Here is a 27,419-nt window from a genome sequence, read left to right on the forward strand (position 1 = left end):
AGAGTTCGAGAGTGAAATGTTTATGATTGTTATCAGAAAATCCGACAACAATCAAATCAAAATGAAAAAATGAGAAAAAAGACAGGAAATGATAGAAACCGCCATTGAATTTATTTTTTGAAAAAGAATTTTATTTGATAAGATTAACGAAAAGCAAAGAAAAAATTGGCGCGAAATATGAACACATAATGTCGCACTTCACCGATCGGGGAATCCTACCGGCGACGCCAATGTTGTGAAGTGCGTTTGTATAAGGGGGTACAGTATTTGGTTAGTACAACTTGTGAAATATGGTGAGGGGTAACATAGGTTACAACTCACTTGAGCTCTGGACTCCGGACGGGACATGTGTCAACAGACTTCTGTATACATCCAGGGTAAATTCACAACTAGTTTGATATGGTAGTTCAGTGATCAGCTGATCGTGACGTATACAAATATATACATCCCGAACCCGAACTATTTTATAAAACCTTTTATTACTACATAGATTCAACTTTGTTCATATCATGCCCCAGGGGCAGGGTGGGGCAACAACATGGATCAAAGTTTTTCATATTAATATATAGAAAATATCTTTAAAAATTTTCTTCTAAAGAACAGCAAGGCCTTGATAAGTCATATTAATACAGAAGCGTCCTTAGGTAGGGTAGATTGAAGTTTGTACAAATCATGACCCCTGTGGGTAGGGTGGGGCAACAACAGGGGATGAAAGTTACACATAAGAATACATACACTGTAGTATATATGTAATATTCTTTCTTCTCAAGAACAGCAAAGTTAAGATTAGTCATATTAATACAGAAACATCCTCAGGTAGTGTAGATTCAACATTGTTCAAATTATGAATCTGCTGTTGAAGAAGGGCCATAGTTACTATGGTGAGCGATGTGGCCCATGGGCTTTTTGTAATAAAAATATTTTTTATTATATATTAAAAATGCAATTATTTTTGCAGCGTAAGTATATCTTTGGCAGGACTTACAACCTTTACTCTGCTTATCCATCTTCTTTTATGTAGAGTTTCAAATACTGGTTTTATTGTGGGAAATTTTGTTGCATTATGCAAGTACTTTTTCATACGAACAATAGTTTGTCAAATAATAAATAAGTAAACTCTAGGATGCATGATGTACTTATTTCTAATTACGTTTACAGGGATCAGGCCAACTTGTATTGTTATGTATATGATCTTGGTAGGTCACACTGACTCATGTCTTCATTGTGGCTCATTAGCAGGTCAGATTGACTCACGATTGCATTTTGGCCCATTGATAGGTCAGACTGACTTGATGTCTGGATTGTGGCCATTAGTAGGTCAGCCTGACTCATGTCTACATTGTGGCCCATTAGTAGGTCAGGCTGACTTATGTCTACATCAGGCATTTCTTAAATTTAATGAAGTAAAACAGAGTAGAAAGAGTTTTTTTAATTACTAGCAATGAAGTAAAACTTTTTAAGTTAATTAAAATGTTTACATCAACATCATACATTCTAATTATTGTGAAGCAAATGTTTTCTGAGTTACAATGTACATGCATGTATTATACAAAGCTACAACTTTTAAAGCATACTAGTCAGTACTTCTAAATCAATTCATAATTTAACATTGTGGACTTCATACAGGTATTAACCAGAACTTTTACTTTATTGCAGTATTCAATAAAGAAGGAGGAATGAAAGAAAAGTATATGCCTGACTGGGAATTGAACCTGGGACCCCTGTATTACTAGTCAGGTGCTCTAACCACTGAGCTACTCAGGCCGATATCCATGGTCCGTATTAAAGCTCAAACCACTACACTATTATTTCCCTTTTGGAAATAAATAGATATAGCTAAGCTAAATCCTATATAGTGGTTTGATGACAATTAACACAAAACTGACAAAAACATATGCCTAATTTCAGCAGCAAACATTTAATTTACATTTCTGTTTGAATATTGCACTATATGATAAGAATCCACAAATTAAAATATCTTAATGCATGTCCAAAATTATATCAACACACTAAAGCTGAAATCCCTAAATCAAGATATGCTCCACTTATAACACAAAATTGATATGTTACAAAAGATCACCCGCATATGTATCATATAAATAATATGTATTAACAAAACAAACATACAAAAAATGAAGTATATCCCAGAAATTGTACTGAAGAAGTTCAAAACCATGTAAAATGGTTAAACCAAGGAGTACATGCAATATATGCAATGGTATCAAATAAACACAGGCAGATGCCTTAATGGCAATAATACCTAAACTGCGCCTAATATTTTCAAGAATCTATTTTTACATTTTACTCGATTAAATCTCCTAATTAGATTTCCATTGAAAGAAATTTAAAAAATAGCAATGTAACTCTTCTGTGTCGGAGATAAGGAATTCTGCAATAACATGACAGTTTTTGTTTTAGTGGTTATTCTTTTGTAACGGATGATTGATTGTTTGGTCTAACACCAGGCGGCATTCTGTCTACATTTGCCAACAAACCACATGTACATCAACTTATTCCTCTTATTCAGACTCTGAAACTCTGGGTCTTTTGTTGAGGGGGACCATTCTAAAGCGAACTCCACCGTCTAAAAAGATAAAATAGAAATAAACGAAATCATTTCAAAATTCTAAAGGATTTGATCGAGAGACCCAAAAGGCCTTAACCGTCACCCAGTATAATAATACCCTGTAAAGGATCTACAGAATGGTAAATTATTATATTAAGATAACACAAAATAACCTGTAACTCAAAAAACAAGCAAAATAGGACCATCAGCTGAGATCAATAAAACAGTTCTGGTGATCAGCAATAATTCAGAAACTTGTCTGTACATGCCAGTGCTATTTACACTCCATCACTATCACCATACATAAGACAAAAGTCTTTTAACATGAAACCAGTATTTGCAAAGTATATTCATGCCATTGGCCTTGCTTGGTCTTTGAATTATATATATATATATATATATATATATATATATATATATATATATATATATATATATATATATATATATATATATATATATATATATATATATATATATATATATATTAATTACATAAGTAAGATATTTTCATCTTTGTATTTACAAATCTACCTGATTTTTAAAAACTATGAAATTACTTTTTCTATTAATCACTTAAAAATTATTGTAATTTTTTTTTATTCAATTTAACTATCAATTACACTATTTACATTGATTATTATATTAATATTATTATTATCAGAAAAATAACTTCTCTTAACGCAGAGCAAAAATTCCTATACATGATTGTAGTGGAGAATTTCACTATCCTGGGAGATTTCTCGTTGTAATCATACACTTATTTTGTCTGCTAAATATCAGAAACAGATAAGATTTTTGAAGAATTTATGCATTTTCGCTGCACGATCAAAAGCGGTTAGGGTTAGGGGTTAAATCCAGAAAACCCTGTCCCTGGGCCATAAATTTCACAAATTTGATAGCGGGCTCAATGTTTTTTTTACAATCAAGCCAACAATTTGACTGCTTGTTAATTTTGATGGTTTTAGCCCCTCTGCTCAGACCCAAGTGGGACAAAGGTCATGAGATTCACAATTTTTTAAACTTTACTTTCACCAATAGATACATACAAAACATTGTTGAAATTGGTTCAGCAGTTTCAGAGAAAAAGCCGAAATTATTCCAATTTTAACGCACAACGACAGACAAAAACAGATATATAACATAATAAATAGATCACTTTAGTGATTCAGGTGACCTAAAAATACAGATAGAAAAAGGGTAATTTTGATATACATATAAAATACTTTATAGACAAGTGATATGTAAATTTAATTCATGTATTAGTACTATTTAGTATGTTGTAACTACACATGTATTTACCTCTAGTCTTAATTTACTTTGAAAGAAATTCATGTTCATCTTTATTTTTTTTTTCACAATTTCTTAAAAGTTCCTACTCAAATTTGACCTAGAACTTGCCAAAAAGACCTTGTTTAAAAAAAATGACAATTACATATTCTCTGGTCATAAGTAATCTTTTTGTGAAGTATGGACATCCAATGTTTCTCCATTAGAAAATTATAGACCTGTCATGAACTTCACACTTTAATCACCAGTGACCTTAAATTTGCCACAATGAACTTGCTTCAATGTTACTACACAAACTCAGGTCATAAACAATCTTTGTACCAAGTATGAGTTTCCAATGATTCTCTATTACAAAGTACTGTAAAATCACATATTTTCGTGGGGTCAAATTTTCGAGGTTTGAGAAAGAAATATTGGTTTGTGGGGATTTGATTTCGTGGTTGAAGAAGTGTTGAGTAGTAATGCATTTGAAATTTTACATTTTGTGGTGGTCAAGAATTCGAGTCTCTCCATACCTCGAAAAAATGTAAATTAAACCCCCACGAAAATGAGTATTTAACAGTAATAGCCAGGACAAGAATACAATACTTTTTCTGTCAGTGACCTTGAACATGCCACAATGACCTTGCATCAAGGTTATGACATACTCTGGGGCTATAAACAATCTCTGAACCAAGTATGAGCTCCAATGATTCTCCACTAAAAGATATAGCCCAGTTAAGATTGCACAGATAGACGTACAAGGTGATTCCTATATACCCTTCTAAACTGTACTTGTCCCCACTAGTCACTATTTTTCCGTTATTTCCCGATCATGACAAGGAGCACACAGCGGGTGTGACCGGTCGGCATGGGATGCTCACTCCTAAATGGCACCTAATCCCACCTCTGATGTTTGGAGGTCCGTGTTTGCTCTGCTCTTATTTTGTATTGTTTAATGGACTTTTGAGCTTCATTACTGTTCGTTATCTCCATACATTTCATTACAGTGATTAATTATCATAGGTGAATAGCAAAACGGAATAACTCCTCTCAGTAGATTTTAAAATCAAAGCCCCACCCTAGCACCAGAGGGCCTAGACCAAGGGGCCGAGAAATTCACAATTTTGGAAAAGGTGCCCTTGCTTATCATAACCATGCACTAAGTATGTTTGCTAAATCCTCAGGGGCAGAAAAGAAAATTTTAAAGAAATAGTGCACTTTCACTATATAATCATCAGAGCCCCTACCTCAAACACCAGTACACCTGACCCTGGCCACAAATTTCACAAATTTGGAAGAGGCATCCTTGCTCATCTTAACCATGCATTTAGTTTATCTGGTAAATATACAGGTGGAGAAGAGAAGAATTTTAAAGAATTTGTGCATTTTCACTACATGATCATTAGAGCCCCACCTTAACTCCTGAACCCCTGACCCTGGGGCCATGAATTTCACAATTTTGGTGAAGGGTTCAATGCTTATAAAATCAATAGTCACATGAATAAGTGATTGACTCAGGTGACCTAAAAATACTCTACGCTAGTGCAGTAGTTTAAACAGTAGTTTAGACATAGTTGGATATGTTACTTAAGACTGTTCATTTACAGATTGCAATGTATGGGAGTAAACTATGACATGTTGTGTCTGAAGACTACTGAGATAATAAAGTTTCTATTGTGAACATCTTCAGTTTGCTCTCATTACCAGCTGATTGAGCTTACCATTTTTTGTGGGAGGACACGACCACAGCTTCCCTTATTTACATGCTCTAGATAAGCCAGCTTCAGTGTTTCCTTCATTGTCAGAGACACACATTGGCTACATAACTTACACATCTACAATACAAACTTCTATGTTTATACTCCTTTATTGGAAATGCTTACTTCTTATTTTCATTATTATTATTATCTTATCATGTTTTAAACTTCCAGCAAAATGGATAATGGAAATCAGTCACCAAATAAACTTCTGTAAATAAATGCATGTTCATATGCGTCATACTGTTCATTGTAAACATTGAATATTGAAATAGATTTCCTTCTTATATAATTGAAATAAAATGTATGAAATGAACGATAACTCCAAAAAAGAAACACTTTTCAAGCCTCTTTTATGACATTCTATTTTCTAAAAGTATCATTTTGTTGACATTAGCTCATGGGAAAGTGAAAGAATTACTTGATAAAGAACGAAATCCCCGGGATTTTTAAATCGACAGCGTTTTTTATCTTTCAGTTTTTTAGAAATTTAAATCCTCTTTTAAAAGGCCTGAGATAGAGACACGAAGCATGCTGCACAAAAATTGCATCTAATTTACAAACCTTTGAGATCCTAAGTACTAAAGATACAGATTTAGTTATTTCCAAAGAATATGCTTTGTCTGTACAATATCAAACTTACACAAGTCCTACAGCTGTGTAGACATGATTTACAGAGACACCACTCAGGGAACACAGAGTATAAAAATAACTTACCTCTTCCCTACAGCTATGTAGACATGATTTACTGAGACACCACTCAGGGAACACAGAGTATAATAACAAACTTCCCTCTTCCCTACAGCTATGTAGACATGATTTACTGAGACAACACTCAGGGAACACAGAGTATAAAACTAACTTCCCTCTTCCCTACAGCTATGTAGACATGATTTACTGAGACACCACTCAGGGAACACAGAGTATAAAACTAACTTCCCTCTTCCCTACAGCTATGTAGACATGATTTACTGAGACAACACTCAGGGATCACATAGTATAAAAATAACTTCCCTCTTCCCTACAGCTATGTAGACATGATTTACTGAGACAACACTCAGGGAACACAGAGTATAAAACTAACTTACCTCTTCCCTACAGCTATGTAGACATGATTTACTGAGACACCACTCAGGGAACACAGAAATGTCCTTGTCAGAGACTCTCATATTGGCTTCATCCTCTGAACTGTTCGAATCAAAGACAAATACAAAGCTTTGAAATTCATTTAATTCCTACCTGCATGATATCTGAAATATAGGTGTGGTTATATAAATAGGCTGAATAAAAAATGAAAATAAGTAAATTCCAGGTATCAGTAAATAATTAGTATAATGCACCATATTTACATGTTACTTTTATGAAAATTTGTATTCAGTAAACTAATCATTTCTTCTTGCTGTTCTATAGAAGACTTTAAAGAAATAAGTATGTACGGTTTTGGCTTTATTATGCCCTAAAAAATTGATGTTTCAAAAAGTTTTGAAAATTCCTTAAATATGAGTTGAATATATGATTATGATCAGGAAAGAAAATGGTATAAAGGATGTCTGTTCTGGAAATAAGACGTCATTAATCTGTCACAATTCAAAATTTGAAACAGAAAAGACCTCAAAATGACTCATTGAATGTGTTATTTTCCTTTAGAAAATGGTGTCCACAGCCATCACCCACTTCAGTTTTCAGATATATTGTGTAAAAATCTTTATGAAAACACATATCTTAAAATCTTTGTGGGCAATACATGTGGTCTAAATTGTCTGAAAGATACCTTCTTTCCTATACATATTCCCATGTAAAAATTTGATCACCTATTGTGACCACATCAAATTTGAATCAACACTTATCAGGAAGTTTCATCTTTTTAGAAACAGTGGTTCGTGAGAAAAAGATTTTTTGTGACACCAACTCTATTTTTAACTATTTTTAATTGATTGATTGATGGATGTATGTTGTTTTACGTCCCATTCGAGAAATTTTTACTCATATAGAGACGTCACCATATAACGGTGAAGGGCTTCAAATTTTTACCTATACACGGCACTCAGGGCCATTGAGCAGTGCGGGTTCTTCATTGTACCGACAATTACTGTGACACGGGACCTCAGTTTTCAAGGACTCGTCCGAAAGACTAGTGACTTTCACTTCTAGTACCGGGCTTTTGGCAAAGGAACAGTCACTTTCTATGTTTATGTCTAAGATTTGACGCGGTGCGGCGAACGAGAATGGAACCTGGGTCTCCGAATCACAAAGCGAGCGCCCTTCCACTAGGCTACCGTACCGGTGCCTATTCTTAATTATTTCCCCTTTCAAGAAACCCTGGACCTTTATTGAAGCAAACTTGAATCCCCTTTACCCAAGGATACTGTGTGCAACGTCTCTTTGAGCTAAAAAAAAAAAGGGAACAAGATTATCTAAATCAAGCCCCAATAGTCCTGTGTGACTTTGTCAGAAATCCAACCCTTCTACTTATCCAAAATTCAGAATGGAGAGCTTCTAAGGAAGCAAACATATCAATTACTAATTTTAATCTCAGTGCTGTATAGATATCAAATGTGAATCTCATACCTTTTAAAGAAGTCATTTTTGACTGGCCTAGTGACTAAGACAACACTCAGCAAATTGAACATTACTTTTTCATACATCTCGGCATTTCGTGGGAAGTGACCTGAGGACAGGTTAGGAGACATGTTCACCTGGAAATTTAAGACACGTTAACAGAAAAAAAAACATATAATGGTCAATTGCCACAGAGAGCTAATATCTTTTCCACAGCCTTAGCATAAAATTGCATAATGGCCAAATTGGATTTTTTGCACACACACACACACATTCATAGAGTCACTCACACTTATCGGATTAAGCTGGAAATATGATGAAGAAATATGAAGGCTGCTTTAAGAGGACAGAAATCATTATACATGCATCTGTTGTTCACATATTAAAAAAAATACAAACAATTATTGAAAAAACAAATATAAAACATTCCATAATATTCCATAGATCGGTTAAAAAGAAAAACATTTCAACTGGGTTCAAACATTTTCTTCCATAAGTCCCATTTCTTTTCAAACAATGATAATTTAGAGTTATAGATTGATACAATTTTCTCAATGTTATATTTCATTTTCATATGATTTATAAGGCCAAAAAAGTTTGGTTTTTTACATTGTGATGAGCAAGAAAAAATATACTGCTTAGTGTATAATTTAATAAAGTTTATAATCATGTTATCTTTAGTGAGTGGTATTTCACCAAAAATAATATTTTTAATATTAAAACCAATTCTTTTAGAGGTTGTTCTACAGATATGCATACTCAAGTTTCTCCATAAATCCACTATGTCATTACAAGTTACAAATACATGTTGAATAGTTTCAATATTCTCCTTACAAAAGTTGCATGAATCAGATGTTTTAATGTTAACTTTTTTAAGATAATATCCAACAGGAAGAATTCTATGAACAAGTCGGTATTGAAACCACTGTACAGAAGAATCATTTGTAGTCTTGAAACATACTCGAAAAACATCTTGTGTGCATATATCATTCACTCCATGGGGAGTCAACTCTACATTCCACTTTGAAATTGCTGTAGGCTGCATACAATTTTTGTTTATGACATTATAAATAATTTTTGTACATTTATTATTTAACAAAATATTTTCATAATAAAATGGTAAATAAGGCAAGCAACTTTTCTTTATTGATGTTCTCTCAATTGCCAGATTTTTAAAGCATTTTGCAATAACACAAATGACACTATTGAACTGCATTACATTTAAAGTAGGAATATTAAATTTTTGTTGAAAAGCAGACTTTGAAAGAAAAAAAACAATCATCAGACAGGAAGTCTCCAACAGTTTTAACACCTTTAAGATACCAATTTTTTTATAAAAATATTCTTACTATCAATCTTTATGTCTGAGTTGTACCATACTGGAATATTACAAGCTTTATATTTCACATCCTTGTGCATAGGAATTTCATGAAAGCATTTTTTCCAGATTTTCATACCGTTCAAATTTAGCCGGTAAAGGTTCTGTTTAATAGGCAGGTAAACAGTCATAAGAGAAGACTCCATACAAGGTGACAAAGAGAAAGAGGGGGAAATGAGAGAAAAACTGCACATTTAAAGTAAAATAAAAAAACAAAAAACGAGGCCCTGGGCTTTAAAAATTACCTGAATATCATGAATTTGTTAAGCTATGACCAATTTGGACCCACTTGGAAATGGGTTAGACATATATCACAAACATTTTACAGTTTGATAAGAACTCTTTACACCTTTTCTCACATAATCTGTCCATAATACTACTTGGATGTCGCAAGCAATTTAAATTACATTTTTCTTAAAATAATTGGTAAATATATTGTAGTATTTTGTTAATGACAAGTCTAGTTATCAAACTAACATTGTTAAGTGTTAATACACAGGTAAGAACCCCCTGAGATCCAAACCCTAACCCTGTAGTCTAACAAGTGGCTTTTCGGTCTTTCGCTTAGGCTGAACAGGCAATGATTGGACCATTGATTTAAAAAAACAGCAATTATATGCTATGCATTAAGTTATGGCTTTTGAATATAACAATGCCTGATGAATACATGTATATAGAATTTTCACATTTTCAGATTTTTGTCTAAAGTGAAATTAAAAAAAAAATAAACATGTCGCTCAATTTGTGTAATTCATGTTTACAAAACCAAGTCCATCAAATGCAACCAGAAACAAATAAAAGTTATATGACAAATTAGTTACAGAAATACATTGTTAAGGAGGTTCGATCTTCAGCTTTTGAGCAGATTTTGGTCTGGACCTTTATTTCGAAAATTCTGCATCATTTTTAAGTTCTAACATTAAATCTGGATTCTACAATGCAAATTAAACTATATCCAATGAAAAAACCGCGATTAAGTTCCATTCATATAGGATTAAGACAGGAACTATATTTTGTGGCGGAAGTTTTAGAAGAAAATGATCAATTTTTTTTCCTTTTGAAATATATACAGTACTTTAAAGTTTAAAATTCATATTTTTCCATGCTGGTTGCAAACAGAGCTGTTTTTTGCAGTGAAATGTTTTATGCTGGTTCTGAAATATCTATCAAATTATTTCTTCTGAATTCTTTCATTACATTGTTACAAATAAAGTAAATATATTCTGAAAGTCCAGGAAAAAATTGAGCCAATTTTAACATAAAATAAACATCGAAGATGTGATTTTTGACTAAGACATAAATTACAGTGCAGAAAAGTCATTAAATGTACTGTAGCCCCAAAAGAAGCATATTGACCCTCATTTTTTGTTTTTATTTTTAATTAAGCAATGTGTGTAAAGAATAATAATATACTTGACAAAAAGTTTAAGACTTTAAATATCAAGATCCAACCTCGTTAAATATATATTCTTTTAACCAGAGGTGAGTGGTTCGTTTTCAGGATCCAGTTAAGGAATTTATTTAATAGCTACCATATTTATGCGGTATAAAGTGTGTTTGGGCAGTTTACGCGAAGCGGTTTATAAAAAAGCGTGAGCTTTTCCAACCCACTTTATACCGTATAAATTGGGTACCTAATTTCATCCCTTATAATTTAATTTTCATTCATTTAGTGTAAAAAAAATGATTGCCCTCAAAAAATGACATCAAATTGTACAAAATTTAAATGTAACGTCAAGCGGATCGATACGTTCTTGACGCAAGTCATTGTGACGTAGGCAACCCATTTAATACCATATAAAGTAAATTTTTATCCAATCAAATACCGCGTAATAACCAGAATTAAATTGTTTTTCGTTATCAACAATACTTAAAAAATAGAAGTAAAACTGTCATTGCATATCAATCTATTCATTCATCCTGACCAATCAAACACGTAAACCATTTAAACGAGCATTGATCTGTACACAGTACACATTTTACATCATTTAATCTTGTACAAAGTAATCTACGTTTTGTAATTAACGTTATCAATATAATTGATATAATTATGGTTCCTATCTTGCAAACAGGCCTGTAGAAGGGGAAGCTGCCCCTTTTTTCTGAGTATAGTATTTTGCTTTGACTAATTTTCCTTAAGATGCTGGGATGCTGGTTACCCCCCCCCCCCTCCCCCCCCCCACCCCCCTCCAATTTTTTGGGTATCTAGGTTTGAGCACTGGCAGATTCCAGGATATGGACAGTTGATTAGGTTTGTTTTTTTTTTTTTTTTTTTTGCTTGTCAGATTTTTTGGGACCCCCCCCCCCCTCCCTTTTGATACCATTGCTACGGGCCTGGCAAATATGACGTCGGGACAATATGGAACCATGCATAAAACGTTATTGGTTTTCTCGAAAGCATCTTAACATCACCAAACTTCCAATGTAGATCTGATACAGTAAGCACCACAGAAGTCTCTGACGAGATTGTAGCTCTACTGTTTTGTACTTGTAACAAAGCACTTGGACTTGAAACTTTGCAACAGCAATAAATAGAATGATGATCCTTGGTCAAGTCTCTTTCTGTTGCAAGATTACTTGCAATCAGACTAAAACTGTCGGAGGAGTAGCATTTAGAGCACATGGCGGGTGTGACCGGTCGGCAGAGGATGCTCACTCCTTTATGGCACCTGATCCCACCTCTGATGTTTTAGAGGTCCGTGTTTGCTCTGCTCCAAAGTTTGTATTGCTTAATGGACTTCTGAGCTTGAATACTGTTTGTTATCTCCATATGTTTTCTTTCAACCTACTTTTGTCCAAAGTCTTTTTTTTTAATCAGATTAAAATTATAGGAGGAGTAGCGTTTTGAAAGTATTTCATAGAAATTTATATTTTTCACTAACTATCGCAACTCTGTTCATCAAAATCAAAAACTGATACACAGAATTATGTATCTTAGTGTAGTGGAGGAGAAATAGCATTTTGGAAAATTATTCACAGACAGACAGACAGAAAGCTAGAACAGACGGATGGACGAAAGACACCTTAACATCACATTAGCTCTGCTTCTGTTCTGCAAAAAAAGGTCTTTTATGCAGATTACAATAAACAATTCTTAAAGATTTTTCCAATTCCTACTTTGATCCCTAATTAAGGTGAATCTAAATAACTTGAGGATGCTGGCATATCATGACCCTGCCATTCTTAAGAAGATTTTTTAAGATTTTTTCCTATTAACATGTATTCCTATTTAAAACTTTGATCTCTTCTGTAACCCCACCCTACCCCTGAGGGTCATGATATGACCAAACTTGAATCTACACTATGTCAGGAAGCTTCATGTAAGTTTCATCTTTTCTGGTCCTTCATTTAACTTGAATCCCCTTTACCTAAGGATACTTTGCGGCAAGTTTGATTGAAATTGATAAAAACGATTCTTGAGAAGTTGAAAATGTGTAAAATTTATGTATGACTATAGGATCGATCCCAATGTTCATTCTGTAGCACATAAAATATACGTTTTCTTGATGCAGGGAATTATTGTAACAGTGGTATGTATTTTTTTAAATGATTATATTTTTTGGACTACCCTCCTTTCAGATGAACATTCTTTAAAATCTCCAGCCATCAAAAGGATATTACTTTGTTCTGTCCATTATTTTTTCTCCTCTTTAACTGGGTGAAAAGAGTATGCAATTTCATTTACATTTTCATGTACCTCATAATGAATTATTTGCTCAGTCACATGTTTTATTCAATGATATAGACAAAAACTGTAAACATGAAAATTAACGTTAAATATACCATAAAACAGCCTTTGTGTAAACATCCCCCACGTACAAACACCTTTAAGCAGCATATTTTATTCAGTTTTAATAATAAATAATCCTAGTATTGCAGGAATTACCAAAACGCGTAATGTTCTTGCTTCTAATTTGCGTAATTAACACAACAGGTAAATTTCCAAGTTTACAGTAAATGTATAACAAAAATGCTACAGATTCTGAAAAAAGTATGTATGTATGTATTAATCCTTTAACACAGTCTATAATTTCTGTAAAGCTACTTACCTCCATAAGGTGCACATTTAAATCCTCATCTAGGATAAAGTCAAATCGAACCAATTCAAAGAAATTTCTACAAAGCAGTATAAATACTAAACTCTTACTTCACATGTTAATTAAATTTTATAGAGAATATAATGTATTTTATAGCCATTGTTAAACAAAGTCCTGATATAAGATGTACTGACCTTGAAGAAGAGTACATATTTGTAGCGGAAATGATGGCCGCCTCCTTCTGTAAGTAAACAGTCTTGATGGCAGCAGAAATATCACGCCACAACTTCCTAACATTGTGACCTACAAGGCACAGCCAAAGTTATCTCCCTTACTGCATTTATAATCCAAATCTCATTGTTCATGTGGGTTCTGGTATATTTTTTTAAATAATATAAGAGTAAGTACATGTATGCATGTTTATGAAGTTGATAGACCTAATCATGATCTTGAGGAATCAAGTATAGAACATTTGCTAAGATAAATACAATAATTATATTAAAGTATGTGCACAAAAACTCGGCCGGAATTCGTTTTAGTGATATTTCTTTCATTTATGGACAATTTACGACTAAATTCATATGGATAATAAATTCAAGGTTTTCAGTTCAATGTAAATGAGATCAATAGTCAGTGAATGTACCATGTTCTCTCTATACTTTAAGCGATGTGTCAATGCATACTATCTAATCTGGAATAATAATTCTTCATGGTTCCTGGGGACGTAATTTCATGGGTAATACTTAATATGATAGATAACTACCGTGTTCAATGTATGTGTGTATCAATATTCATGGGAATATAAATTTGTGGGTTAGCTTTACCCATGAAATCCATGAACATTAATCCCCCACGATCAATGATGATTCCACAGTATTTAGTTTTCACGTTGTCAAAGTTGTCATGTTGATGTGTGATGCATCAGGCCTCTCGTCTCTGTTTATGTTCAGTAGTCATTAATAGCACCTTTTGTGGCATGGGTTTAAAATAATTGCTTTGAGCCGATGTCTGACTCCTAGTCCATTTGGACACTAAAGCTGGTCCTCTCCACTCACATACACTCACAATTTGTTGTGCTGACCACTGAGGATGAGAAGCAGCAATTTTTATATACCCATCTTACCCATCTGATGTCATTTATGTCAAAATTTTTCTTTTGACAAAACCCTGGTAACCGCATCTCCAAGCTCCCCTCTTAGAATCTCTTCAGATTAGATCTATCGTTAATGGAAGATCTCAGTATGTTTGTTATTTCCCAAATTTTTTGTGTTGATGTGGTTCCGCTTTCATATAAATTTAGGAGATTTATCTGTTGTAAATTTCTGACATCTCCGTTTTCCAGAAATATGCCGTCTGCTGAATGCTTCATTATGCATATTGTAACAAGGGGAATCACTCTAAAATCAGTCCTACTATTTCTTATTTTGCCATAGATTATTAAGAAACTACACTGTAGTTATTTTTAAAAATAAACAACTTTAAATGAATACAGATAAATCCAGGTATTTTTACACAATACAATTTTTTCTCACCTTTCCTTTCCAAATAAGCATCAAATGATCCCTTAAAGCTGAAATTTAATTCTCTATTCAGCTTTTTCAGGGATGGAATCTATAAAAAAAAATTTCATATCAGTAATTAGTAAACTTTCCTTTAGAAATTATTCATTCTTGAGTAATTGACCATTCACTCATGTCATCTCTCTTAGAACCATTACATATGATATTTTATCCCTATTATCCAAAAAATATTCTCGTATTTATAAAGTTAAAACCTTCATGATTAAAGTGGTAAAATTGAAGACACAATTAGTTACTGTAAATCACGTTTTATTAGCGAGAACTTTATTTTCCACATAATAATACACGAAAAAATCTGTTTGAGAAAATTTCATTCAAGCGTATACATGTATTTGTATTCTTTAAAAAGATTATCTACAATATATATATTAATGACCTGAATTAGTGTCAATTTAGTCTCACTTTTGAAGTCAAAAGAACTATTTTACAAAAAAGGTATTTTATGCAGATACAATAAAGTAGTCAGGATAATTGCAGATTTTTATTTTATAAACATGACAAAGATTACCTTCCAGACTGGAGTGAAGGCGTCTCCCACCACATACTTGCTGATGTTACGGGCATCAAAAGGGTAATAATCCTGGGAACAGAACCTACAAATATTATAATGTCACTGCTATACAGCTAAAAATTAGACATAAGGCATAATTTAGTATGTATATCTACTTAACATTAGTTAATACAGAACATTTTCCAGTGAACATTTTGTAAATATATGAGAAAAACTGTGCAATGACTACAATGCAGAAAAATTTATTTTTATCCGTGATGAAATTGGTCTTAATACTTGGGACAAAAGATCTCTGATAAACATATGTTTATCACATACATGTATGTACTTATTATTGTACATTCAAAAAACAAAAAAAAAAATCATGCATATGTGTCATGTATCTACTCCCCCATTCTTTTCAGCTTTGGGTTCTATTTTTACAAAATATGAATGTCAATGCATCAAGTTAAACTGGCATGAATAAAGTCTCAGACTCTCGAATATTATGGCATGTCAAACGTTGCAATATTCGATCTTTTGCATTTGCATTGTATAATTTTCCATTTGCATTGTATAATTTTTATTTGTATTGTATAGTTTTCTATTTGTATTGTATAATTTTTCATTTGTATTGTATAATTTTTATTTGTATTCTATAATTTTCTATTTGTATTGTATAATTTTCATTTGTATTGTATAATTTTTATTTGTATTGTATATTTTCCATTTGCATTGTATAATTTCTTATTTGTATTGTAAAATTTCTTATTTGTATGCGATAATTTTTCATTTGTATTGTATCCGCGGACTGTTTATTTGTTTCGTTACGAAGGATTTCATTGGTCAAGTTTCAGCCTGTATCGGGTTGAAGATGTTCCGGATGCTTAAAGCAAACTGGGCTGATATGTATTTGCTTGCTTGATTGATTGATTATTGTTTAACGCCGAGTCGGCAATATTTCAGCCATATTTCGGCGGCATATGTATTTGCGTGCATGTTAGACGGTCATTGGATTCTAAAAAGGGAGCGCTGGTAGATGGCAAATAAATAATCTGTCCTTAGGAATGCTGACTGAGAAAATAAATAAATTGACCTTGAGTGGTGGTAACTACCCCCACCCCCAAAAAACTGAGTTTTCGGGTTTGGGCGGATTTTCTTCTTTTTGTTTTTCTCCTTGTCTCTGGTCATATTGGAAATAAATATTCTCTCCTGCGAGAGAATGAAAATGAATAATCGGATTCGACACCCCCCGAGAATCAAATGGTCGTCCCTTAGCATGCACCACAAATAGAGGAGCCGAGTTTGTGTTTGTAGAGAGTGCGCGATCGGAATTGTGGGAAGGGTACCAGACTAAGTTTGTGATGGGCACCTGAGACCTTTATACAGACTAAATTTTATGACCAATGACATCCTTCGTAACGAAATAAATAAACAATCCTCGGATACAATACAAATGAAAAATTATCGCATACAAATAAGAAATTATACAATACAAATAAGAAATTATACAATGCAAATGGAAAATATAGAATACAGATGAAAAATTATACAATACAAATGATTTTTTTTACAACACAAATGGAAAATATAGAATACAAATAAACATTATACAATCCAAATGGAAAATTATAAAATCCAAATGGAAAATTATAGAATACAAATAAAAATTATACAATACAAATTGAAAATTATACAATACAAATGAAAAATTATACAATACAAATGAAAAATTATACAATACAAATAAAAATTATACAATACAAATGGAAAGTTATACAATACAAATGGAAAAGATCGAATATTGCAACGTTTGACATGCCATAGAATATATACCTTTTCAGTGCATCTATTGATGTCAATGTGGTTTATACTCCAACTTCAAATTATACCCACCTGAACAAAACCTCAGACTCTACTGTATACACTCTCAGTGAATCTATGGATGTCAAAATGGTATACACTCCAATGTCAAATTATACTCTAGTGTCCTTCGGATGAGACCTTAAAAACCGAGGCCCCATGTTACGGCAGGCGTTGGCACGATAAAGAACCCTCACTGCTCAATGGTCCTGAGTGCCAAGTAAAGGTCAAAATTTGAAGCCCTTCACCGGTATATGGTGACGTCTCTATAAGAGTGAAAAAATTCTCGAATGGGACGTTAAACAACATACAATCAATCAATCAAATTATACTCACCTGAACACAACCTCAGATTCTAGAGTACACACTCTCAGTGAATCTATGGATGTCTATAAGGTGTACACTCTAACGTCAAATTATACTCACCTGATTGAAGCCTCAGACTCTATAGTATACACTCTTAGTGGATTTATAGATGTCAATATGGTGTACACTCCAATGTCAAACTTCCTGTAATCAGTTTTAATTTATAAAATTATAAACCATGAGGGTTTCCGGTAATTTGTGGACAAAATATTTTTTTAAAAAAAGTTAATTCAGAGAAGTTGTGTCCTTGCTTAAGTAAAAGGGAAGAGGGTGGGAGAACTGAAAAAAATATGCAGATGTTGAAAGAAAAAAATTAATCTTAACCTTTCGGCTCTTGGTCTTTACGTCAATAGGTGTTTTTCAAAGATAAAAGAACTTCATGATCTAAAGTTATCATCTGAAAACTATGTATGCAATATACATGTATAAGTTACTGCCCTTAGTCTTTGTCTTTTTTAACTCAAAATCAATAGGAGTCTTTTTTTAAGTATTTTGATTAATAGTATCAAATGTCATTGCTAATCCTCAAAGAGAAATCAAGTTATAACCAGGAACTTTATTGCAAGGTAGGAGTTTTTTACTTTGATCTTTCGACTAAAAATAAAAAGGGGTCTTCTTTAAGACATTGGCAGTTATGATATAAATTTTCATAGAAAAAGATCAAAGAAAAATAAAGTTATCTGGCCATAGAAAAAGATCAAAGAAAAATAAAGTTATCTGAAAACCATTTTTGCTCTGTATGATTTTTCACCTTGACCTTTGGACCACAAAATCAGTAGGGATCTTCTTTAAGTAACTAGTTTATGATATACAACTTCATTGAAAAGCTCAAAGACAACTAAAGTTATCATCTGGGAACCTTTGTTTGCAAGATGAATTTTTGATCCTGTCAATTGACCTGTTGACATCAAAATCAATCGGGGTCTTTTAAAAGCAATAAGGAGTATCATATAATATTTCATTGCAATATTTCAATGCTTTTTTAAGATAAAATTTAGAAACGAAACGAAAGTGTTATGAATTTCTGACCTTCATATTTGACCTTTCATCTAAAAATCAATAATGTTTTTTTAGGCCAAAGGGAGTTGTGTATTTAATTTCACTGAAAAATCAGAGAAATGAAAGTTTTACACAAACAGTATGACAAACAGACGGCGGACAGACAGACTTAAATTAATATCTCCTACTTTCAGTGGGGGGGGGGGGGGCAAAGAATGAGCTTAAATTTTTCAGCAAGGCTTTTTCTATCATATTTGAGTATTGCATAATTTTTTTTGACAAAATATAGACAAGAATAAAATTTTTATCGTACTTGAATGAGCCCAGTCCTAGGAAGCACAACTAAAAAATCAGCTTTTCATAGGAGAATATGCTTTTATTTCAAAATAAAAAGCATAAAATAAATCAGGTTGCAGTAAGAATTACTATTTTCTAAAATGTCATCATTTTGAGAAGTTCAAGGCATTTGCATAATTTTTGTCTGTGTCTCGATCTGTTGAAATGAAACATTGGTAAGCACAACAAACGAAAAATGATGACCTTCGATAACGTCATGGTGCACTTGAGAGCAGTTCACCTCTATGTAGATTTACAACTGGCATCTCCACAGACTTTTTGAGATAAGACAAACAAATATGAGAAATATCGCTTGAGCTTTGATATTAATATGACATGGACAACTTTTAAAAAGGAAGTTTTGACTTAGAGCCCCATGATAGACAAAACATACATACATAAATGGCTACCGGAGTAATGAAAGACTGTTCACGAGATAGTCTCTTTAGTTGAATTTGGTAAGATTTCAGAAGGCCCCCTGTGTATGAGAGATTAGTTCCTTTCCTGATTCAGTATTGCAGGCTGTATTGGTGCAGATCCAACATATATTTATCAGATTATCGAAACAAATAAAACATATATATTATGTTGAAAAAGACATTTTGACTTAAGCATCCGTGCACCATAATACCATTTATAAAATAAAATGCTATTTTTTGCTTATTTGACTGAGCCATATATCTTTGTGACTATGTATATTTCCTAATAATGTGCTGATAAGTAGTGAAAATTAAGGAGTGCAGCACTGATTATTGCTTACTCTAGCCAATTTGTCTAAGAATTAAACAGACAACCCTCGTACATCAGTATAAGAAAGAGGTTACAAATATGGCTTAGCTTTCAACTGAGTTTATTTTGAACTTTTCTAACAATAAAACAAATTACAAAAACATTCATGTACACATCAATTTCAATATGTTATTTTTAGAACTACCGTATGAGCAGTTAAATATACATCCTTCTGAAACAGACTTACATGAAACTCTATATTGTCAAGTGCATCTTGTTTCCTTGTGTCAGTTTCACAGTAAGCTGGGCACACAATGAAATTGATGATATAAAAAAAATAAATTAAAAAATTTCTTCTCACACACTATTTAGTTATACTCATTGGAAGAATTGGAGAACTTTTTATATGTGCGGGGTTTTTTTAGAAAACAAATTGATTACCGTATATATCTTACCTGCCATCAATAAGAAATGGTCGGTCCACAAACACCTGAACAAAGGAACCTTCTTCTGTCAAGTCTAGTTCTTTTAAAAATACAAGAAAGTTACTCTAGTTATTTGAAAAAAAGGAAGGTTACTCCAGGTCTGTAAGAAAACATTAGGGAAGTTACTCGCTTAAGGTCTGACAACATGTTGCTCGAATATCTGTTTTGTATCTCTTCGTAATATACAACAAATTAATCATAATTTTCATTATATTGTGATTTTTAAACTGTTTCTATAATGTCTAAGTAAAAACACCAAAACTTGTGATATTAGCAATGCTGGTAATTTTCAATATAGTAATATCATATAAAGTAAATACCAACATCTGGTATCTTGCACCAATGCCTGGTAATATATATATATATATATATATATATATATATATATATATATATATATATATATATATATATATATATATATATATATATAAAGCACTAAAAACCAACAACACTGTATATCCTAAGTGTCGGATCTACTAAGTAGATACAAGGTCACGGATGGAAATTTATATAAAGCACTAAAAATGACCAACGACACGAACAATAATAATTGTCAAATTTTCGGGACAACCTGTCCCTTCCTCAGGACAAAGAAAAAAGTTAAGAAGTCATAAAAACAAAGGAAATAGAGAAGCAAAAACAACTAGCACTACTACTAAACTACCAAACACTAAATATTTACAATGTTACATGTTTAATTTGGAGTTTATAAACAGTTGTGAACAAAGAAATCCGGAGCGCTATGAATTGCGTCCGGTCTATCGGGTGTAGTCTGGTGAAGTGTGATTTACATAATTGAACGAATTAATTATCGCTAGAGTACTGACCCTGTACATGTTGATCTTGATTACCAGAGTACTGACCCTGTACATGTTGATCTTGATTACTAGAGTACTGACCCTGTACATGTTGATCTTGATTACTAGAGTACTGACCCTGTACATGTTGATCTTGATTACTAGAGTACTGACCTTGTACATGTTGATCTTGATTACCAGAGTACTGACCCTGTACATTTTGATCTTGATTACTAGAGTACTGACCCTGTACATGTTTGATCTTGATTACTAGAGTACTGACCTTGTACATGTTTGATCTTGATTACTAGAGTACTGACCCTGTACATGTTGATCTTGATTACCAGAGTACTGACCCTGTACATGTTTGATCTTGATTACTAGAGTACTGACCCTGTACATGTTTGATCTTGATTACTAGAGTACTGACCCTGTACATGTTCGATCTTGATTCCCGTAGAGTTCTGACCGTGTACATGTTAGATCTTGATTCCCCTAGAGTACTGACCTTGTACATGTTCGATCTTGATTCCCTGAGTTCTGGCTCTGTATATGTTTGATCTAATACCTCGAGTATTGACCATGTAACGTTTGACCTTGATTTCTAGACCTCTACCCCTGTACATGTTTGATCTTCATTCTTAGTTTATACTGACCCTGTACATGTTTGACCTTGATTCCTAGATTACTGACCTTGTACAAGTTAAATCTTGATTCCCTTAGAGTACTGACCCTGTACATGTTAGATCTTGATTCCTAGATTAATGATTCTGTTAATGTTTCATCTTGATTTCTCTTGAGTACTGACCTTGTACAAGTTAAATCTTGATTCACCCGGAGTACTGACCCTGTACATGTTAGATCTCGATTCCCCTAGAGAACTGACCTTGTACATGTTTGATCTTGATTCTTATATGGATGATCCTGTAAGTGTTTGATTATGATTCCTAGAGAACTGTCCCTGTACATGTTTGATTTTGATTCCCTAGAGTGCTGACCCTGTATTTGTTAGATCTTGATTCCTAGATTAATGACCTTGTTCAAGTTATATCTTGATTCCTCTAGAGTAATGACCCTGTACAAGTTAGATCTTGATTCTCCTAGAATACTGACCCTGTACATGTTAGATCTTAATGCCTAGATAAATGATGCTGTAAATGTTCGATCTTGATTCCTAGAGTACTGACTCTGTACATGTTAGATCTTGATTCCCCTAGAATACTGACCCTGTACATGTTAGATCTTGATTCCTAGATTAATGATGCTGTACATGTTAGATCTTGATTCCTAGAATACTGACTCTGTACATGATAGATCTTGATTCCCCTAGAATACTGACCCTGTACATGTTAGATTTTGATTCCTAGATTTACGATGCTGTAAATGTTCGATCTTGATTCCTAGAGTACTGACTCTGTACATGTTAGATCTTGATTCCCCTAGAATACTGACCCTGTACATGTTAGATCTTGATTCCTAGATTTATGATGCTGTACATGTTCGATCTTGATTCCTAGAATACTGACTCTGTACATGATAAATCTTGATTCCCATAGAATACTGATCCTGTACATGTTAGATTTTGATTCCTAGATTTACGATGCTGTAAATGTTCGATCTTGATTCCTAGAGTACTGACTCTGTACATGTTAGATCTTGATTTCCCTAGAATACTGACCCTGTACATGTTAGATTTTGATTCCTAGATTTATGATGCTGTAAATGTTCGATCTTGATTCCTAGAATACTGACCCTGTACATGTTAGATCTTAATGCCTAGATTTACGATGCTGTAAATGTTCGATCTTGATTCCTAGAGTAATGACCCTGTACAAGTTAGATCTTGATTCCCCTAGAATACTGACCCTGTACATGTTAGATCTTGATTCCTAGATTAATGATGCTGTACATGTTAGATCTTGATTCCTAGAATACTGACTCTGTACATGTTAGATCTCGAGATCTTGAGATTCCTGGATTAATGACCTTGTACAAATTATATCTTGATTCCCCTGGAGTACTAACCCTGTACATTTTTTATCTTGATTCCTCTGTGAATGTTTCTTTTCTTGACCCACAGGGTGTCTGGGTGCTCCTCTGCCTGTAAGGTAGCTTTCATAATAATGCGTATCAATTAATTACAAACTAATGAACAACTAAAACACTGTATTTATGTTATAACCATTTCAAATTGAGTAATGGCCTAGTATTGAAAGTACCTCAATCCATTTTGTGCTTTTGTACATTGCTGATTATATTAGGGAAATGTTCATCTAAGATGAAGTTTTGAGGTTAAATATGTTTTTTAAAAAATATTTTGTGTAGATGAAGTAATGAATTCCAAATAATATTAAGTAACAAAATATGTGTACATCTTATTTTGTCATAATTCAGCAGCTTTTCAGGGGTTTGATACCTGTGCCCAGACAATGCTTCACCTAGGACCTACTTGGGGCTTCAAGGCTTTTAACCCCGTTCTAAAATTTCTGGATCCGCCACTGACATTGCCGTACATATTGCAAAACTGACCTGATTAATTGCACTCTGATTTACAAATTGTATATATGACCTGATTAATTGCACTCTGATAACATATTGTATATCTGACTTAATTTAACTACACTCTGACTTACATATTGAAGAAATTTGTCCTTTTCCTTGGGGATCTTGAAGGCCCTGGGTATAAAGGGATTTTTGGAGACTGCCAGATTGACCTTGCTGGTTATGTAACCTGACCCAGGGAAATGGTTTACCTGTACTCAGGTGAGAATAGGGGTGACATTTCACATAATGTTCATCATAAAATAATTTAAAATGTTATTTCTCAAACAATCATAATAGATTTAAATATTAATATATATATATATATATATATATATGTACACATAAACTGATCTAAACCGATATTAGTCACTCAGTTCTTAGACATATAACTTGTTAAAAGTGTAATATCCCTCTGATAAGAGAGATAACTTTCCGAGGAAGTAATTCCAAGCAATTCAATGAATTGTCTTATCAGAGTTTAATAATGAGGACCATTTTATAGTCAACTCATTTAAGCCTGATCTATCGTACAAATGTTGATTTCTAGTTTCTTATGCCAATATTTTCATAAATTACTTATAATAGTTTACTTAAATTATTTATACTTTAAACTGTGAAAATTGAGATATTTCTATCTTTTAACGTATTAGTCTTTTAATTGATATAGAAATTTCAGATGCAGAATTTTTATAATCAATTAATTGATATTTTGTTTCAATAAAAATATTTTCAAGAACGATAATGAAAAGATAACACTTTTAGATGGATTCATTTTATTTTACAAGCACAGAAAACAAAGTGATATTCTGATTTAAAAAGCAAAACTTCTTATGTTTTCTAATGTGAATTAGATAGGTATGATAGTAAATATTATTTTCATATATACTTCACATTTTTTATGTTATTGTGAGGTAAAGAAATTACTGATCTTTCTATTTACCATATCAAGTTTTCAGAAATTTTTAGACATAATATTCATTTCTGAAAAAGCAAGCAACGCTCCATTCTTCAAACAATTTTCCATTTGAATCTAATGTTATTGTTGTTGATAAAAATCAATGTTGGGAATTTAAAAAAAAAATTGGTGATATTTGAAGCAAAGGAATAATTCACCTTAACACACAGATCAGTGACTGCATGTATCCTGAATCTGGCTGAGATAACTTTACCCACTTTTATTGACCTTACTGGAGAAAAATATAAAACAAAAACTTTTAAGTTGTTGTTTTTTTTTAAGTTTTAAATCTTTAAACACAATACATACCTTCTGATGAGGCTTGAGATTTGAGATTTTTTTGGCCAGCTTTACAAACGGATATTCATGTGACCAGAGTACATCCCAATCAGACTCGCCATCACCAACAACATATCCTATCCTCTTAAATACTGCAAATACATGCTTCAAGTATCCAGACTCTAGCTGAAATATATAAAGCACAACATATCCTATCCTCTCAAATACTGCAAACACATGCTTCAAATATCCAGGCTCTAGCTTAAATATATAAAACATAACATATTCTACCTCTCAAATACTGCAAATACATGCTTAAAGAATCAACACTCCAGCTGAATTATATAAAAAAAAAACATATCCTATCCTCTCAAATACTGCAAACACATACTTCAAGTATCCAGACTCTAGCTGAAATATACAAAACATAACATATCCTATCCTCTCAAATACTGCAAATATGGATAATGGCCAAATTTTAAACTTTCAATTTTGTAACATATTATTATTATACTTCTATTCAAACTCATCAAATTCATTCACATATAATAGGAAAATAAATACACATTCTAATTTTCTGTTTATTTAAAAAGCTACAAGCATTTACTTGGTAAAGAAGTGAAATATGTGGAGATAACGAACAGTATTCAAGCTCAAAAGTCCATTCAACAGAAGGCAAAATCGTAGACAATTTGATTTTATTATTTTTGGCTATATGTGAATTGTGTTTAAATTAGGGATGTCAACGAATATTCGAGTACTCGACCATCATTCGATCATACCGACTATCGACTAAAATTTCTTTAATCGGTTATTCGTTAAAAATGTGTTACATAAAAGTAATTTTAAATTCAAGGTAATAAACGTGGATTTGACCATTTCATTTACAATTCAATGTTCTCGTAAGTAAAACTCAGGGTATGGTTTAACTGTTCAAAGGAAATTATTTGTATGTCGATTTATTCCTCCAAACCTACAGTTTGAGATACTTAAAAAGATGCCAGGATGGAAAAACAGTTAAAAGTACGTTATCAAGGTTATGTAAAACTGAACTTGTATTCTGCAGTGGAACATCAAATATGATGTATTATATGCCGAATCCATCAAACATATACACAGTACACATTCCTAGTAATATAAGTTCTCCACAAAAATGCCAAAAAAGCAGAGCCGTAAAGAAAAATGTTGTTATCACGTTCAAGAATTGTTTGGTTTTGTAGATTCAAATTATTATAAAGTTTCAACCTGCAATACCATAAGATCTGACGTAATGCAACTATTCATAAAGAATAATTAAACAGCTGTTACAAAATTGTAAGTACGTGTAAATTGGGTGACAGTTATGAGCGTAATTAAATGCTGTTTCTTTCTGATATTAATATCATGCAGTGTATTGTTTGTTTAGACAAAATCTCAAAATTAAAATTTATCGCAAGCTCTCTCTGTTTTTATAAGAGGCACGCTTTAATTGTTTACCTGTCAAAGGACACTGGCACGACACGTACATTGTAGAAATGGCTTCAATTAACGGGTACATGTACAATCGTTATGAAAAGAAAGGACAAATGCGAGCGTTTGATATCCTGCATTTAGATAAAATATGCAGTAAATTAATATTATATTAATTTTTGAAATCAAATGCATTGGATCGTGTAGATGTACAGTATTCATTGTACTCCGAAAATGTTTACGTTTTAGAAATCCGTTGTATAATGGTGATAGCGTAGGTTAAATATTGTACAACTAGTCTATAAAAGACAAATATAGTGAAAATGACATGAAAAATTAATTTAAATTTCAACGAATATTCGACTATCGTTCGACTAAAGCCTCCGACTATTCGACTAAGCTGTCCGAATAAAATTGACATCCCTAGTTTAAATCTACAAAAGACTTAAGGGCAGACAACCTCCAACAAGTCACTTGACCTACCTTTTTGCCCTCCACCCACACTATAGGCACCCTGACAGCATAATTTCCAGTCCTTCCCTCCACCTGTGGGAGATTAGCCTGTTGTAACACTCCGGTTTCCCTCATTTTATAAAGCTCATAGATATTAAGCAATGTAAGAAGGATCCCTAGTCCCAGCACTACAATCACTAGGGAGAAAAGGAGGCCAGGTTTCTTCATCTTAGGTTTGGGTTCTCCAAATGTAGATGAGATCGCTCTCCTTGAATTAATGCAGGTTAAAATTACCTGGATGGTATAGAAGTTAAAACAAATGTCAGCTTAAAAACTTGATTTGACCTTTAATTTTGTAAAAATAAAATATATATATATATAGATATATATTCTTAAGATTTATTAAATTAAAAGAAGCTTGGGAGTTAATTTTGATGTAAAAATGATAATATTAATTATATTAAAAACCACAAGTGTGCCACAAATAAATCTAGTCACACATACAATGTCTGTATAATACAT

General features: G+C 32.7%; 1 protein-coding gene across 1 annotated transcript; it reads right to left on the reverse strand.

Annotated features, from left to right (window-relative positions):
- Positions 1-1,414: 1,414 nt before the first annotated feature.
- LOC133184038 (probable tubulin polyglutamylase ttll-15) lies at positions 1,415-27,419 on the reverse strand. The gene is made up of 15 exons (XM_061318908.1): positions 27,402-27,419; positions 26,928-27,191; positions 25,026-25,181; positions 23,851-23,970; positions 23,243-23,318; positions 20,388-20,457; positions 17,929-18,012; positions 15,658-15,742; positions 15,102-15,180; positions 13,764-13,872; positions 13,582-13,648; positions 8,164-8,291; positions 6,684-6,783; positions 5,560-5,673; positions 1,415-2,584 (listed from the first exon to the last, which is right to left on the reverse strand). Exons 1-15 carry the CDS (start codon positions 27,417-27,419, stop codon positions 2,456-2,458), a joined length of 1,599 nt encoding a protein of 532 aa, XP_061174892.1. The 3' UTR covers positions 1,415-2,455.

The sequence above is a fragment of the Saccostrea echinata genome, unplaced genomic scaffold (genome assembly GCF_033153115.1).
Source record: "Saccostrea echinata isolate AGI-Se365-2 ecotype Australia unplaced genomic scaffold, CSIRO_AGI_Sech_v1 ptg000009l, whole genome shotgun sequence".
NCBI classification, from domain to species: Eukaryota; Metazoa; Mollusca; class Bivalvia; order Ostreida; family Ostreidae; genus Saccostrea; species Saccostrea echinata.

Excerpts from the sequence above, each read along its gene's own strand:
- LOC133184038 (XM_061318908.1), bottom strand. Across the intron at positions 20,458-23,242 it reads CAAGATAAAAAATGTACAGG|AACTAGACTTGACAGAAGAA; the intron begins GTTAGTACTCCA and ends TATTTTTAAAAG. Across the intron at positions 13,649-13,763 it reads AATATGTACTCTTCTTCAAG|AAATTTCTTTGAATTGGTTC; the intron begins GTCAGTACATCT and ends ACTGCTTTGTAG.